At 37.2% G+C, this 16047-nt stretch overlaps 1 protein-coding gene across 4 annotated transcripts in view; it reads left to right on the top strand.

Moving 5' to 3' along the window:
• EPHA5 (EPH receptor A5) overlaps positions 1-16047 on the top strand; it is a 331428-nt gene that overhangs the window by 158110 nt on the left and 157271 nt on the right. Inside the window, exon 6 of one of the 4 annotated variants that reach the window (XR_012332013.1) lies at positions 362-417. The exons of 2 other annotated variants lie outside the window; for them this stretch is intronic. Coding sequence is in view for 1 of the 2 variants with exons in the window: in XM_033857102.2 (XP_033712993.2) it covers positions 362-366 (5 nt within the window). In the remaining variant the exon portion in view is untranslated. Of the gene's footprint in view, positions 1-361; positions 4472-16047 lie in introns of those variants that run through there. One more of the 4 variants, XM_033857102.2, reaches the window with a different exon arrangement.

Genomic DNA, 16047 nt, shown 5'->3' with positions numbered 1-16047 from the left:
AACATAGTTCAAAAATGAGACACTAATCTGATGAATTTCTCCATAATTCATCTCTAGTGTATTTAATAAGGATTAGCAGATGGGGTGGAATATTTTTAGAAATCCTCAAAATACTTGTCTGGTTCACTGACAAGAATCTTTCTAGAGACTTCTCTGGTTTCTAAAAGAGACTTCAGGGACTTCTGTTCCTTCTTTTTTTTCCTTTCTACCTACTGTGGTACCAATAACAGAGACTATGGTGGCTAGCATGTTTCAGCACTTAGTGTGTGCACATTGCTATGCGAAGAACTTTAATTGCATTTTCTTATTTGATTCTAGCAATATCTTCATGACATAATATTATTATTATTCCCATTTTTAGGATGAAGAAACTGAAGTTTAAAGATCTGAAGTGATTTGCCCAAGGTCACAAATCTAGTAAGTGAGGGAATAGGAATCCAAACCATGAAATTCTTATTCTAGAGCTACTGTGCTCTGAATCACTAGTAAATATTGCTGTTTCCTCTGCCTGAAGCCTATTTCTTACATCATTGTCCTAGATAGCTCAGTCTTCAGATCTGCTTAAATCTCTGCTTCCATAAGAAAGTTTGCTCTGCTCTCCAGTTTGGGCTTGCCTCTCTAAGGTAACCTGGAGCACAGGCAGTGTAACTATTTGCTTTCTTATCTATTTTTCTGGAATCTTCCCCTGGGGATCACAATAATGCCTGGAACCTGTGCTTCTTAAAATATTACCTAAAATAATGAATTCAATTGTTTCTCTATTATTTGAATTAATGTTATAATTTCAGTTACTGGTGAGATGTGTAACGTGTTTCTAAATTTTTTGTAATTCTTCAAATAATTACGTGCTAAGGTTTTGTTTTCTTATTTCTGTTGAGTGCCTCTCCCAAGCCCCTCTCTTTTAAATTCAGGATCCAGACACAGAGCCCTAATTGTAATTTATAAGTTTAGGTTTTCTGGAACTCTGAAATCAGACATTATTATTTAAGGTCTACTGCTTAGCTGGCCTTCCTACTTTCTTAATATCTGTTTCTTTAGACACTCTAGTTCACTGCAATTGACTGAACTCATTCCAGAGAGGAATTCTGTATAATGATTACGGTGCTATTTAAGAGCAATGCATAGTGTTTTCAATCTATAGTGTGTTTATGAGTTACTTACTCATGAGCTGCACACTCTGCATTTATGGTTCATTATATCCAAGGAAGGGCCCGAGAATCTGCATATTTTAACACACACACACACACACACACACACACACACACACACAGAGTCAGTGATTCTGCTGCATGGTGTGTTTAGCCCACATTTTGAGAAAAATTACACTTGCAGGAGGTTATGATATTTGTTTCCTGTCCCTTCTCTCTAGGGAAATGGTGACAACGCTTAATCAGGTTTGCTTGATGCTGCTTTTCTCAAAAGCTCTTTACCTGCTGATTTCTGTTTTTGCACCAGCAATGATTTTGTTAATACTATTTTCTTTCTTTCTAATGTGGGTACTCTATTCTGCCTACTGCTCACCTGGAAGCTAGTTTTAAACTCTGCTCTTTTATGTAATTCTGGTTGCAAACTCACTCCCTATTTAACAGAAACATGGTCAAAAATCCATTTCAAGTGTGAACCGTCATGTGGTTCAGTTCAGAATCAGAGCAACTCACTCAGCATTTGAACTGTTCAATCATTCATCTCATTGGCATGTATGCTGTGAACTTATTTGTGTAAAGATGCCTATTGTAAATTGATATGCATAGAATATCAAGTTGTTTAAAACCTCACTCTGAAGTACTGTTGCTCTCTAGTCCTTGAGAACAAAGTTCTGAAAGCATTCCCAGTGACCTGGCATCATGTAAAGCTTCTTAGTGTGCTCTTTAGATGTAGCATAATACAAATGTGAAATCATGTTTAAATCAAGCATATCCATGAGTCCTCTATTAGGTTCTAAATGAAGTTTACTTAGAATACTGAAATGTTTTTTGTACAGCATGTCGAAATGATTTGTTCATGTGTTTTTCCTGAAATTGACTGCCACTCATTCAAACATCAAGTATTTATTCAGCACCTCCTGCATTCATCATATGCTACTGAGCATTCTGAAAGATACAAAAGCAGCTGAAGTACTCCATCCTACTCCAACCTTAGAAGTTTTTATTTTCTTGCTAAAGAATTAACGAATTGAAGAATAAAGTCTATTAAATAAAACAGTTAGAAGAGAACTAATGACAGAGTATTAAGCACAGCAGCAATAGCATCAAATTCATTATCTTTGGATGACGATATGGATTGACTTGTTGACTTCACATTGTTTTTCTCTGTATTTTGCTTCCTTTATCACACATACATGTCTGTAGAGGCATTTATTCAAATCCATTTAGGATATACAGTTTCATCTATTAAAAATAGATGATACACCATTTGTAACTGCCCTTACATCTATTTCAATAGTCATGCCTTGTTTGGTGAACATCAATACCAGAGTGATCAATCTTTGCCGATAATGACCTATTATTGAATGATATATTAACACAAAATGAAGTGACAAAAATTATCTTGAGATTATTTGACTATTGGGATAATTTTAATTTATTCTGTTATATCTAATTTTATTAATATTTGACAGTCCATTTAATACATTATTGGAATTCAGGCAGAGCAAATTACCTATTTGTAGCTTGGCACACAAGCACCAATATCTTCTTTGTCAAAATAAGCATCTAGCTTGAAGAATGTGTTTGAAGATGTGAAATGTTTTCCATTAAACAAAATATGCTTGCAGTGCTGGCTTTTTGATCTCACTTTTTACAAATTTTCTTCCATTAGTAAGAAAAGAGAGCCTACATTATTGAATCTTCAAGCCTAAAAGGCCTGAGGATATGACCTGTACTGCAAACCGATGCTTAAACTACAATTCGAGCAATGATTTCCCTTAGGCTTGTGGTAGAGAACCAAATACAAATACAGTATTATTCCAAACAGTGCAGTTTCTCTGCTTTAATTACATCTATGTATTTAAAGTATATGAATTTAGAGGGTGTCTATCTATTTTTTAAACAATCTTTATTTTTCCCTAATAAAACAGTAAATGACATTTGAAGATGAAAACTTTCATTATCCTATAAATTACTAACCTTTCAAATTATAATTTCTGTCATCAACAGTATACTCATATTAATAAGACTTTACTTGTTATTACTTATACTTAATTAACCCTTTATACACTATACATATAGAAAGAAATAGTTCTATTTCAGAAAAAAACCTTTGTTTGTAGAGAGTAAATTAGTAGTGTTTTTAAGTTATTGGTAGTAATGGGAATGGTGGTAGCAGTTTAGCAGTGTGGGTTTCTCCTTTTCCCGTTTACAAGGCCAGGGTATTTTGTTATACTACAAAGACTCTTCACTTTAGGAGTTTATTTTCGATAAGACTAGTTACTGGTATTAACACTAGGATTAAGAGAAAATATAAGATGGATGCTATTTGGCCTACAATTATGTATGGGTGTTCTACGGGTTGGCCTCCAATTCATGTTAGAGTTAGGAGATCTGCGACTAGTACTCAGAATAAGAGTTGGCTGAAGGGTCGGAATATTATGTTTCGTTGTTTAGATGTGTGTAGTATTGGGATGAATATTAGAACAAGGATTGAGAGTAGTAGTGCTAAAACTCCTCCTAGTTTGTTGGGAATTGATCGTAGGATTGCGTATGCAAATAGAAAATATCACTTATCTGCAGGGGATACATTCCAAGACCCCCAGTGGATGCCTAAAACCTTGGATAGTATGGAACCCTATACATCAGCGGTCCCTACCTTTTTGGCACCAGGGACCGGTTTTGTGGAAGACAGTTTTTCCATGGACGGTGGAGGGGGGGTGTGAGCGGTAATGTGAGCAATGGTTCAGGCAGTAATGTGAGTGATGGGGACTAGCAGATGAAGCTTTGCTGGCTCGCCTGCCACTCACCTCCTGCTGTGTGGCTCAGTTCCTAAAAGGTTGTGGACCAGTAGAGGTCTGTGAACGGGGTTGGTGACCTGTGCTATACACATATACTATGTTTTTCCCTATATATTAATATATACATAAGTTAGGCACAGCAAGGGATTAACAATGATAACTAATAATAAAATAGAACAATTGTAACAATATACTGTAATAAAATTTATGTCAATGTGGTCTCTTTCTCTCAAAATATCTTTTTGTACTGTACTCACCTTTTTTCTTCTTGTGACAATGTGAGTTGATAAAATGCCTATCTGATGACATAAAATGAATGACCTTGGCATTGTGACATAGTGCTAGGCTGCTATTGACATTCTGATGATTTGTCAGAAGGAAGATCATCTGCTTCAGGTGGTCCTGGATCATTGAGCCATGAAGAAGTGGATTTTTGGATGCCAGGAGCAGAGGATGTTGATGGTTGGGGATCCTAGGTGGGATGGAGCGGGTCAATGTGAGATTTTATCACATTATTCAGAACAATAGGCAATTTAAAACTTATGCTTGGCTCGTGGGCGGGGCCTATGGGGGTGGGGAGCCAGGAGGAGGAAGTTCCTGGGGGCCGTGGGGACAGTGTACACACCGCGAGTCAGTTGTCAGTGCTCGTCTGAGGCAGAGGCATCACCGTGCTGGACCTGAGTGTCATGCACAACAAAGGATAGCCCTCGCACACATTACAGCCTTTCCACTAGGTGACTGATTTGTATTTCCTTTTAAGTCTTGTGGATCTTCTTTTGGAAGCCATTTCTTCAAGTGTTTCTTTCTTGACGGTTGCCTCTCTTCACACCCCGAGCATTTGCCTTTAAAAGTAGTTCAGGAGAGGGGGAAGATGGCAGAAGAATAAGACACGGAGATCACCTTCTTCCCCACAAATACATCAGATATACATCTACATGTGGAACAACTCCTACAGAACACCCACTGAACACTCCCCAAAGGCAAGAAACTCTCCACATACCTGGTCTGAGCCATGTGGATGGAAGGCTGTTTGTGCTGCAGCCAGGAGTCAGTGCTGTGCCTCTGAGGAGGGAGACCCAACTTCAGGACACTGGTCCACAAGAGACCTCCCAGCTCCATGTAATATCAAATGGCGAAAATCTCCCAGAGAGCTCCATCTCAACAGCAAAACCCAGCTTCACTCAATGACCAACAAGCTACAGTGCTGGACACCCTATGACAAACAACTAGCAAGACAGGAACACAACTCCACCCATTAGCAGACAGGCTGCCTAAAACCATAATAAGGCCACAGACATCCCAAAACACACCACCAGACGTGGACGTGCCCACCAGAAAGGCAAGATCCAGCCTTACCCACCAGAACACAGGCACTAGTCCCCTCCACCAGGAAGCCTACAAAACCCACTGAACCAACTTTAACCACAGGAGACAGACACCAAAAAAATGGGAACTATGAACCTGCAGCCTGCAAAAAGGAGACCCCAAACACAGTAAGATAATCAAAATGAGAAGACACAAAAACACACAGCAGATGAAAGAGTGAGATAAAAACCCACCGGACCTAACAAATGAGGAGGAAATAGGTGGTCTACCTGAAAAAGAATTCAGAATAATGAGAGTAAATATGATCCAAAATCTTGGAAATAGAATGGACAATTGCAAGAAACATTTAACGAGGACCTAGAAGAACTAATGAGGAAACAAGCAATGATGAACAACACAATAAATGAAATTAAAAATACTCTAGAAAGGATCAATAGCAGAATAACTGAGGCAGAAGAACGGATAAGTGACCTGGAATATAAAACAGTGGAAATAACGTCTGCAGAGCAGAATAAAGAAAAAAGAATGAAAAGAACTGAGGACAGTCTCAGAGACCTCTGGGACAACATTAAACACACCAACATTCGAACTATAGGGGTCCAAGAAGAAGAAGAGAAAAAGATAGGGACTGAGAAAATATTTGAAGAGATTATAGTTGAAAACTTCCCTAATATGGGAAAGGAAATAGTTAATCAAGTCCAGGAAGCACAGAGAGTCCCATACAGGATAAATCCAAGGAGAAACACGCCAAGACACATAGTAGTCAAACTGTCAAAAATTAAATACAAAGAAAACATATTAAGAGCAGCAAGGGAAAAACAACAAATAACACACAAGGGAATCTCCATAAGGTTAACAGCTGATCTTTCATCAGAAACTCTGCAAGCCAGAAGGGACTGGCAGGACATATTTAAAGTGATGAAGGAGAAGAACCTACAACCAAGATTACTCTACGCAGCAAGAATCTCATTCAGATTTGATGGAGAAATTAAAACCTTTACAGACAAGCAAAAGCTGAGAGAGTTCAGCACCACCAAACCAGCTTTACAACAAATGCTAAAGGAACTTCTCTAGGCAAGAAGCACAAGAGAAGGAAAAGACCTACAATAACGAACCCAAAACAATTAAGAAAATGGGAATAGGAACATACATATCGATAATTACCTTAAATGTAAATGGACTAAATGCTCCCACCAAAAGACACGGACTGGCTGAATGGATAGAAAAACAAGACCCATATATATGCTGTCTACAAGAGACCCACTTCAGACCTAGGGAAACATACAGACTGAAAGTGAAGGTATGGAAAAAGATATTCCATGCAAATGAAAACCAAAAGAAAGCTGGAGTAGCAATTCTCCTATCAGACAAAATAGACTTTAAAATAAAGACTATGAGAAGAGACAAAGAAGGACACTACATAATGATCAAGGAATCGATCCAAGAAGAAGAAATAACAATTCTAAATATTTATGCACCCAACATAGGAGCACCTCAATACATAAGGCAAATACTAACAGCCATAAAAGAGGAAATTGACAGTAACACTTTCATAGTACAGGACTTTAACACCCCACTTTCACCAATGGACAGATCATCCAAAATGAAAATAAATAAGGAAACACAAGCTTTAAATGATACATTAAACAAGATGGACTTAATTGATATTTATAGGACATTCCATCCAAAAGCAACAGAATACACATTTTTCTCAAGTGCTCATGGAACATTCTCCAGGATAGATCATATCTTGGGTCACAAGTCAAGCCTTGGTAAATTTAAGAAAATTGAAATCGTATCAAATATCTTTTCTGACCACAATGCTATGAGACTAGATGTCAATTACAGGAAAAGATCTGAAAAAATACAAACACATGGAGGCTAAACAATACACTACTTAATAACGAAGTGATCACTGAAGAAATCAGAGGATATCAAAAAATACCTAGAAACAAATGACAATGGAGACACGATGACCCAAAACCTATGGGATGCAGCAAAAGCAGTTCTAAGAAGGAAGTTTAGAGCAATACAATCCTACCTTAAGAAACAGGAAACATCTCAAATAAACAACCTAACCTTTCACCTAAAGCAATTAGAGAAAGAAGAACAAAAAACCCAAGTTAGCAGAAGGAAAGAAACCATGAAAATCAGATCAGAAATAAATGAAAAAGAAATGAAGGATATGATAGCAAAGATCAATAAAACTAAAAGCTGGTTCTTTGAGAAGATAAAAAAAATTGATAAACCATTAGCCAGACACATCAAGAAAAAAGGGAGAAGACTCAAATCAATAGAATTAGAAATGAAAAAGGAGAAGTAACAACTGACACTGCAGAAATACAAAATATCATGAGAGATTACTACAAGCAACTCTATGCCAATAAAATGGACAACCTGGAAGAAATGGACAAATTCTTAGAAATGCACAACCTGCCAAGGCTGAAATAGGAAGAAATAGAAAATATGAACAGACCAATCACAAGCACTGAAATTGAAACTGTGATTAAAAATCTTCCAATAAACAAAAGCCCAGGACCAGATGGCTTCACAGGCGAATTCTATCAAACATTTAGAGAAGAGCTAACACCTATTCTTCTCAAACTCTTCCAAAATATAGCATAGGGAGGAACACTCCCAAACTCATTCTACGAGGCCACCGTCACCCTGATACCAAAACCAGACAAGGATGTCACAAAGAAAGAAAACTACAGGCCAATATCACTGATGAACATGGATGTAAAAATCCTCAACAAAATTCTAGCAAACAGAATCCAACAGCACATTAAAAGGATCATACACCATGATCAAGTGGGGTTTATTCCAGTAATGCAATGATTCTTCAATATACGCAGATCAATCAATGTGATACACCATATTAACAAATTGAAGGAGAAAAACCATATGATCATCTCAATAGATGCAGAGAAAGCTTGACAAAATTCAACCCCCATTTATGATAAAAACCCTGCAGAAAGTAGGCATAGAGGGACCTTTCCTGAACATAATAAAGGCCATATATAACAAACCCACAGCCAACATCATCCTCAATGGTGAAAAACTGAAAGCATTTCCACTAAGATCAGGAACAAGACAAGGTTGCCCACTCTCACCATTCTTATTTAACATAGTTTTGGAAGTATTACCCACAGCAATCAGAGAAGAAAAGGAAATAAAAGGAATCCAAATCAGAAAAGAAGAAGTAAAACTCTCATTGTTTGCAGATGACATGATCCTATACATAGAGAATCCTAAAGATGCTACAAGAAAACTACTAGAGCTAATCAATGAATTTGATAAACTAGCAGGATACAAAATTAATGCACAGAAATCTCTGACATTCCTATACACTAATGATGAAAAATCTGAAAGTGAAATTAAGCAAACACTCCCATTTACCACTGCAACAAAAAGAATAAAATATCTAGGAATAAACCTACCTAAGGAGACAAAAGACCTGTATGCAGAAAATTATAAGAGGCTGATGAAAGAAATTAAAGATGATACAAATAGATGGAGAGACATACCATGTTCTTGGATTGAAAGAATCAACATTGTGAAAATGACTCTACTACCCAAAGCAATCTAACAGATTCAACGCAATCCCTATCAAACTACCACTGGCATTTTTCACAGAACTAGAACAAAAAATTTCGCAATTTGTATGGAAACACAAAAGACCCCAAATAGCCAAAGCAATATTGAGAAAGAAAAATGGAGCTGGAAGAATAAAGCTCCCTGACTTCAAACTATACTACTAAGCTACAGTAATCTAGACAGTATGGTACTTGCACAAAAACAGAAATATAGATCAATGGAACAGGATAGAAAGCCCAGAGATAAACCATGCACATATGGTCACCTTATGTTTGATAAAGGAGGCAGGAATGTACATTGGAGAAAGGACAGCCTCTTCAATAAGTGGTGCTGGGAAAACTGGACAGGTACATGTAAAAGTATGAGATTAGATCACTCTCTAACACCATACACAAAAATAAACTCAAAATGGATTAAAGACCTAAATGTAAGGCCAGAAACTATCAAACTCTTAGAGGAAAACATAGGCAGAACACTCTATGACATAAATCACAGCAAGATCCTTTTTGACCCACCTCCTAGAGAAATTGAAATAAAAACAAAATTAAACAAATGGGACCTAATGAAACTTAAAAGCTTTTGCACAGCAAAGGAAACCATAAACAAGACCAAAAGACAAACCTCAAAATGTCAGATAATATTTGCAAATGAAGCAACTGACAAAGGATTAATCTCCAAAATTTACAAGCAGCACATGCAGCTCAATATCAAAAAGCAAACAACCCAATCCAAAAATGGGCAGAAGACCTAAATAGACATTTCTCCAAAGAAGATATACAGATTGCCAACACACACATGAAAGAATGCTCAACATCATTAATCATTAGAGAAATGCAAATCAAAACTACAATGAGATATCACCTCACACCGGTCAGAATGGCCATCATCAAAAAATCTAGAAACAATAAATGCTGGAGAAGGTGTGGAGAAAAGGGAACAGTCTTGCACTGCTGGTGGGAATGTGAATTGGTACAGCCACTATGGGGAGCAGTATAGAGGTTTCTTAAAAAACTACAAATAGAACTACCATATGACCCAGCAATCCCACTACTGGGCATATACCCTGAAAAAATCATAATTCAAAAAGAGTCATGTACCAAAATGTTCATTGCAGCTCTATTTACAATAGCCAGGACATGGAAACAACCTAAGTGTCCTTCATCAGATGAATGGATAAAGAAGACATGGCACATATATACAATGGAATATTACTCAGCCATAAAAGGAAACAAAATTGAGTTATTTGTAGTGAGGTGGATGGACCTAGAGTCTGTCATACAGAGTGACGTAAGTCAGAAAGAGAAAGACAAATACCGTATCCTAACACATATATATGGAATCTAAGAAAAAAAATGTCATAAAGAACCTAAGGGTAAGACGGGAATAAAGACACAGACCTACTAGAGAATGAACTTGAGGATATGGGGAGGGGGAAGTGTAAGCTGTGACAAAGCGAGAGAGTGGCATGGACATATATACACTACCAAACGTAAAATAGATAGCTAGTGGGAAGGAACCGCATAGCACAGGGAGAACAGCTCGGTGCTTTGTGACCACTTAGAGGGGTGGGATAGGGAGGGTGGGAGGGAGGGAGACGCAAGAGGGAAGAGATATGGGAACATATGTATATGTATAACTGATTCACTTTGTTATAAAGCAGAAACTAACACACCATTGTAAAGCAATTATACTCCAATAAAGATGTAAATAATAAATTAAAAAAATAAAATATAAAAAATAAAAGAACTGGGATGCAGAGATAAAATAATAATAATAAAAAAATAAAAGTTCAGTTTTAAAAAAATAAAACTTATGAATTGTTTATTTCTCGGATTTTCCATTTAATATTTTTGGACTGATGTTGACTGGGGGTATCTGAAACCGTGAAAAGTGAAACTGGATAAGGCTGGGGGGAGGGACTCCTCTATTTTTTTTTGTTTTGGTCCATTTTACACATTTAAAATTTACGTCTGAGGATAAAAGGACTCAAAGATTAAATGAATCATTTTACACATTTTCCAGTAAGATGCTAATATTGGTACTCTCAGAGGGAGCTAAACATTCAGTTTTTCACAGGACTTAAGTCTATTTTTCCAGGGACTTGAACTGGAAATATTAGTGGGTTGCGTCCTGAATGTATGCAATCACACACTTACATAATTGGTAAAGGATCATGTCAGGTAGTCTGACTTTTTTCTCTACTTTCTAAAGCACTACAATTATTTCTAGTCCTACCATTACATTTTCCTTACAGAAGAAAATCTAACACTATATGTCACTGTGCTGCTTTTGGTGGGGATAGTATTCATGAACTTGGTTATTACAAGTCAGCAGAGAAAATAAGTGTTCTACTATTAAGTGTTTAGAAAATCCCTCGAAGGCTTCTGCAATTACTTCCATGTGAGATGAGGTTCTTCAACTCAAAAGTATGAACTTTTAAAAGGACTAGCTGTACTGTCTTGAAAAACAACTATTGATTATTTTGTTAGCAAGTCACATCAGTGGTACAACTAGACTCTGGTTTAACAGCAATCTACCCTCCCTTAATTTTATTTGTTTTTGTCTTACTAATATGAATAGGTTTTTTTTTCATATTTAATCAGAATCTATTTTAAATTCTTAATTAAATGCTCCTTAAACTTATTTTAAAGAAGCTGATAATAATAATGATGATTGTAGCAAAAACATGTATCACTATGTACCAAGTTCTAGTTTTATAGAGATATGTTAACTAAATTTCTTAGCAAAATATCTAAAATCATTTTGGTGAAATTGGAAATAGAGACAGAGTTTGCCTTTTATCCCTGAATCTGGTCTTCTTTACCAAATAACTATTAAATAGCCCTTGCATTCCTCGCCTTCATCGAACCCTGGCCTTTTGTTTTGAGAAATTCAAGGTATTTCAGATTTCATCTAATCCAGCCATGGCTTTGGTGTTTTAATTATCATATACAAGAATTCTTTTCTCTTACACAATATTTTCTAAAATATGAACAACCAAAGGTGTCACCCATTGTCTTACTTATTCCTCACACCAGCTCGTTGAAGTATGTAAGTTGTATCCCTATTTTACACAGTATTACCTATTTTAATGGATTACAGATTTAAATTCATAGTTGTATGACTCTACAGCAGCCAAAATGCTGCAAATAAGATAAATTCAACTAGAATGTACTTAAGCAATGCAGGGAACATATTTATCATTGAAAAGCACCAGTTTCAGAAACAGTTTGATCACGGATCTGACTTCATTTCTCTGAGATTTTTAGAGCTTACCCTCTTCTGGGTCTGTTTTTTTTTTTTAATACCGGTACGCGGGCCTCTCACTGTTGTGGCCTCTCCCGTTGCGGAGCACAGGCTTCAGACGCGCAGGCTCAGCGGCCGTGGCTCACGGGCCCAGCCGCTCCGCGGCATGTGGGATCTTCCCAAACCGGGGCACGAACCCGTGTCCCCTGCATCGGCAGGCGGACTCTCAACCATTGCGCCACCAGGGAAGCCCTCTGGGTCTGTTTTGATGGAATTCTTTCAAGGTAGCAAAATGGCTAGAGCGATTCCAGACGTCATACATTTATAGCACATCATACCAGAAGGAAAGAAAACTTCTCTCCCTCAATTATCAACTAACAGCCCTAGACTTCAAGCACAAGGGCCAGATTGAGAGAGGGATGCTATGGAACCCATCGCTGTGACGAGGGGTCAGGAATAGACCAGCTGGCTCATTCCCCATGGGCTTCCCTAGGGACCTCCGCAGGGTCCTCACCACGGACCCAGATGTAGAGTCAATCCCATCAAAACTCTAAAACTGTGGCACAAAAAATGATAGATGGATTTGAGGATTAAAACTCTGTTTTGTTGCCCATGTGCAGTGTCCTTTGTTCTAATTGGTAAAAGTTTTGTGAAAGTTTGTCTATTAGTATTTCAAGTGTCTTTATGAGTAAATTTTTTTTGTTCTTGGAATACCCAACCCTCCCTTAAAATATATCTTCTTTTGCATTTTATTTTGTAAATTATTTTATTTTTCCCATCAATTTGTACATTTTTATTCCTCAAAGTTCTACTCTAGAGCCTTTTCTCTTCTCACTTAAAAAAAAAAAAAAGTTTTGACATTTTATTCCACAAGCATGCTTGGCAATGTGCTATGTAGCAAACCACCCCCAAACTCAGTAACTTAAAATAATAACCATTTATTTTTGCTCAAGAGTCTATAACTGCTAGGTGTTCCATCTTGCCTTGGCTTGCTTATTCATCCATGTATAGTCAGCTGCATGTTGGGTAGGTAACTGTATTAGTTTTCTATGGCTATTGTAGCAAGTTAAAGCAAACTTAGTGGCTTAAACAACACAAATGTATTATCATTCGATATAATTATCTCTGATAATTATACTTTATATCAGAGTTCAACAAGGGTCTCATTAGGCTAAAATCAAGGTCTGCAAGGCTGTTTTCTTTGGGGGGCTCTAGGAAAGAATTGATTTCCTTGTCTTCCCAGCTTCTAGAGGATACCTGCGTTCTTCGGCTTGTGAGCCCCTCTCTCCAACTTCAAATCCAGCAATGGTGACTCAAGGCCCTCTTACATTGCCTTGCCCTGCCTCCCTCTTCACTTTCATGTACCCTTGTGATTACATTAGACAAACTCAGATAACCCGGGATAATCTCCTTATTTGCTGATTAGCAACCTTAATTCCATCTGCAAATTTAATTTCCCTTTGCCATGTAATGTGACATATTCAGAGATTCTGGGAATTAGGACATGGATGTCTTTGAAGGACCATTATTCTGCCTACCACAGTGACTCTGTTGGTTTTGTCTGAGCTGTCTTATACATCTGAAGATCAGCAAACTGGCTTATTTAGAAAGGCCTTGGTTGGGATAACTGGGCTTTTCTCCATATGGTTTTCAAACTGCAGTTTGTCTCTTTGTTGAAGTCAGGTTTCCAAGAAAAATTACACATCATCACATTTATTGCTTTCTACTAGCTGAAACAAGGCAAAAGACCTGCCCAGTCAGAAAGACTGCAATCACCATGATTTACTCTCTAAGCATGAAAACTCTATTTTGCTTTCTGACCTTCATATATTGTTCTGAGTAGCTGTCATTGCTCCATCTTTCCCTTGCTCATCCCACTGTGTAGAAGTAAATTCATAATCTCTTTGTATTTTGGTTTGTTATGAGTGTGTTCCATTAGAAACAAGTGAGAGAGCTAAATTTCACTCATCTTTATTGCCATCTCTTTTATATATTTTTTTAATAAAATAACTATCTTGTTTGTCCCTTTGGTGATTCAGGGGCTATCGATTTTGTGTGTCTCATTTCTGCCTTCTGTTCTCAGATGCAGGAAAGATGTGGGGAATTCATGTGGACAGCTATAGGCTCAAATGCACCAAGGTGACTTGCCTAGAAGGAAAGGGAAGTGTTACAGAAAGGATGCCTCCATCTTAAGTATCTGACTTTAATAACAAGATTCTTGGCCCATAAAATCTTAAGGAAAAGAAGCAACCTGGACAAAGAGTCTGTGTTTACAATCAGATACTACCAGGTAATGTTTGAGAGTTGACATAATCTTGGAGTCCTTTTTGATGCTTTTTCACCCTCACATCCTACATCCAACCATCACTAAATCCTAACTATTCTACACCTAAATGAATCTATAATTCTGTTGTTTCCCACCCATTCCATTGCTAACATTTTGATTCAAATCTTTGTTATTTCATAATTAAATTATTGTAATAGTCTCCTAATGAATCCCTTTGTTTACCCTTCGGACTTCCACAGTTTATTTTCCACAAAGCAGCCACAGGGATCTCTTTAAAATACATCAAATGATATCACTTCCCTGCTCAAAACTCTCATGACTCTCGCTCAGAGTAAATGACACAGACCTACAGGATCCGGACCTTTACCACTTCTTTGGCTGACCTCATCTCCCAGTACTTTCTCATTTACTCTCTTTACCAGATGAACTTGCCTCCTTGCTAATCATTGAACTTTCCAGATATGTACCAGTCTCAGGACTTTTCTACTTGCTGTTACTTCTGCCTAGAACCATCTTCTCCCAAACTTCCATATGTCTCCCTACCTTGGCATAATAAATGCCTTTTGCCTACATATCTTTTCAGAAGTGTTTCCTAACCATCCTGTTTATAATTGTGTGCTTATGCTAGTACACACGCACCTGCGCTCACACACAGGGCCCTCATCCTGGCCTTTCTTATCCCACTTTCCAGTTTTATTTTTTTCCACAGCATATAGTGCTTTATAGCACTATATAACTTACTTTGTATATCTTTTTTGTTCCTCCCTGAGAATGTAAGTTCCATCAAGTGCAGGAATGTTACTATTGTTTCTTGCCAAGAAATGCACCTGCATGTAGAGATAACTTGATAATTATTTGTTGGAAGAGTGAGTGAATGAAAAATGATGGAAATTCTTGAAAGGTATCTTTTTACAAATAGGTATTCGTCTTAGAAAATTCCAAACTTTACAGTTTTATCAAACAAAACAGTTACATCTTCCTAATTCTCAAATCATTTGCTGATCTACATTAAAAGATGTCATTACGCTGGCTGATAGCATGGGACCCCACACGGGAGACATCCCTTAGGCCCCCATTACCTCCACTTTTTGTTTGGTTAGCTCCTGCTTGGTCTTTATTTCCCAGCTAAGATGATTTCTTTCAAGAAGCTGTCTTTGAATCATCAAATCTGAGATAGGTGCTTCTCTTCAGTGCTCTGAAACACTCATTCCTCTCATGCAAGTATGTCGTTATTTGCTTTCTTATTTATTTCCTCCACTATGCTATAAACTCCTTGAGGGCAGAGATTATGCATGTTTTATCCATGACTGAATTCTCACTGACTAGTATGGTTCTAACATATAACAGGTGCTCATAAATGATTAAATAAATAATGTAATTAAGTGAAATGGTATTAGTTTTCAAAAATCAGGAGAGTTTTATATGTAACATTATTAATAGAAAACTGATCTCCTCTCAATACTAATATCAATTCTTCCTGACACTTCAAGAACCCAAAAGCAATTTCACTTTTCAGATGAAATTATCCTAATTTTGACAACATTCACATTTGGTCATAATTTCTATGTTTTAAATAATCCTGTCTGATTTCTTCTTAAAATACTGTTGTGCTTCTTCGTGTGTGTGTACATTATTCGACCTTACA

Source organism: Tursiops truncatus, chromosome 5, assembly GCF_011762595.2.
Source record: "Tursiops truncatus isolate mTurTru1 chromosome 5, mTurTru1.mat.Y, whole genome shotgun sequence".
In the NCBI taxonomy this organism is placed as follows: domain Eukaryota; kingdom Metazoa; phylum Chordata; class Mammalia; order Artiodactyla; family Delphinidae; genus Tursiops; species Tursiops truncatus.
Note: the sequence above shows the minus strand (reverse complement) of the source record. Positions and strands in the feature narration are given on the sequence as shown.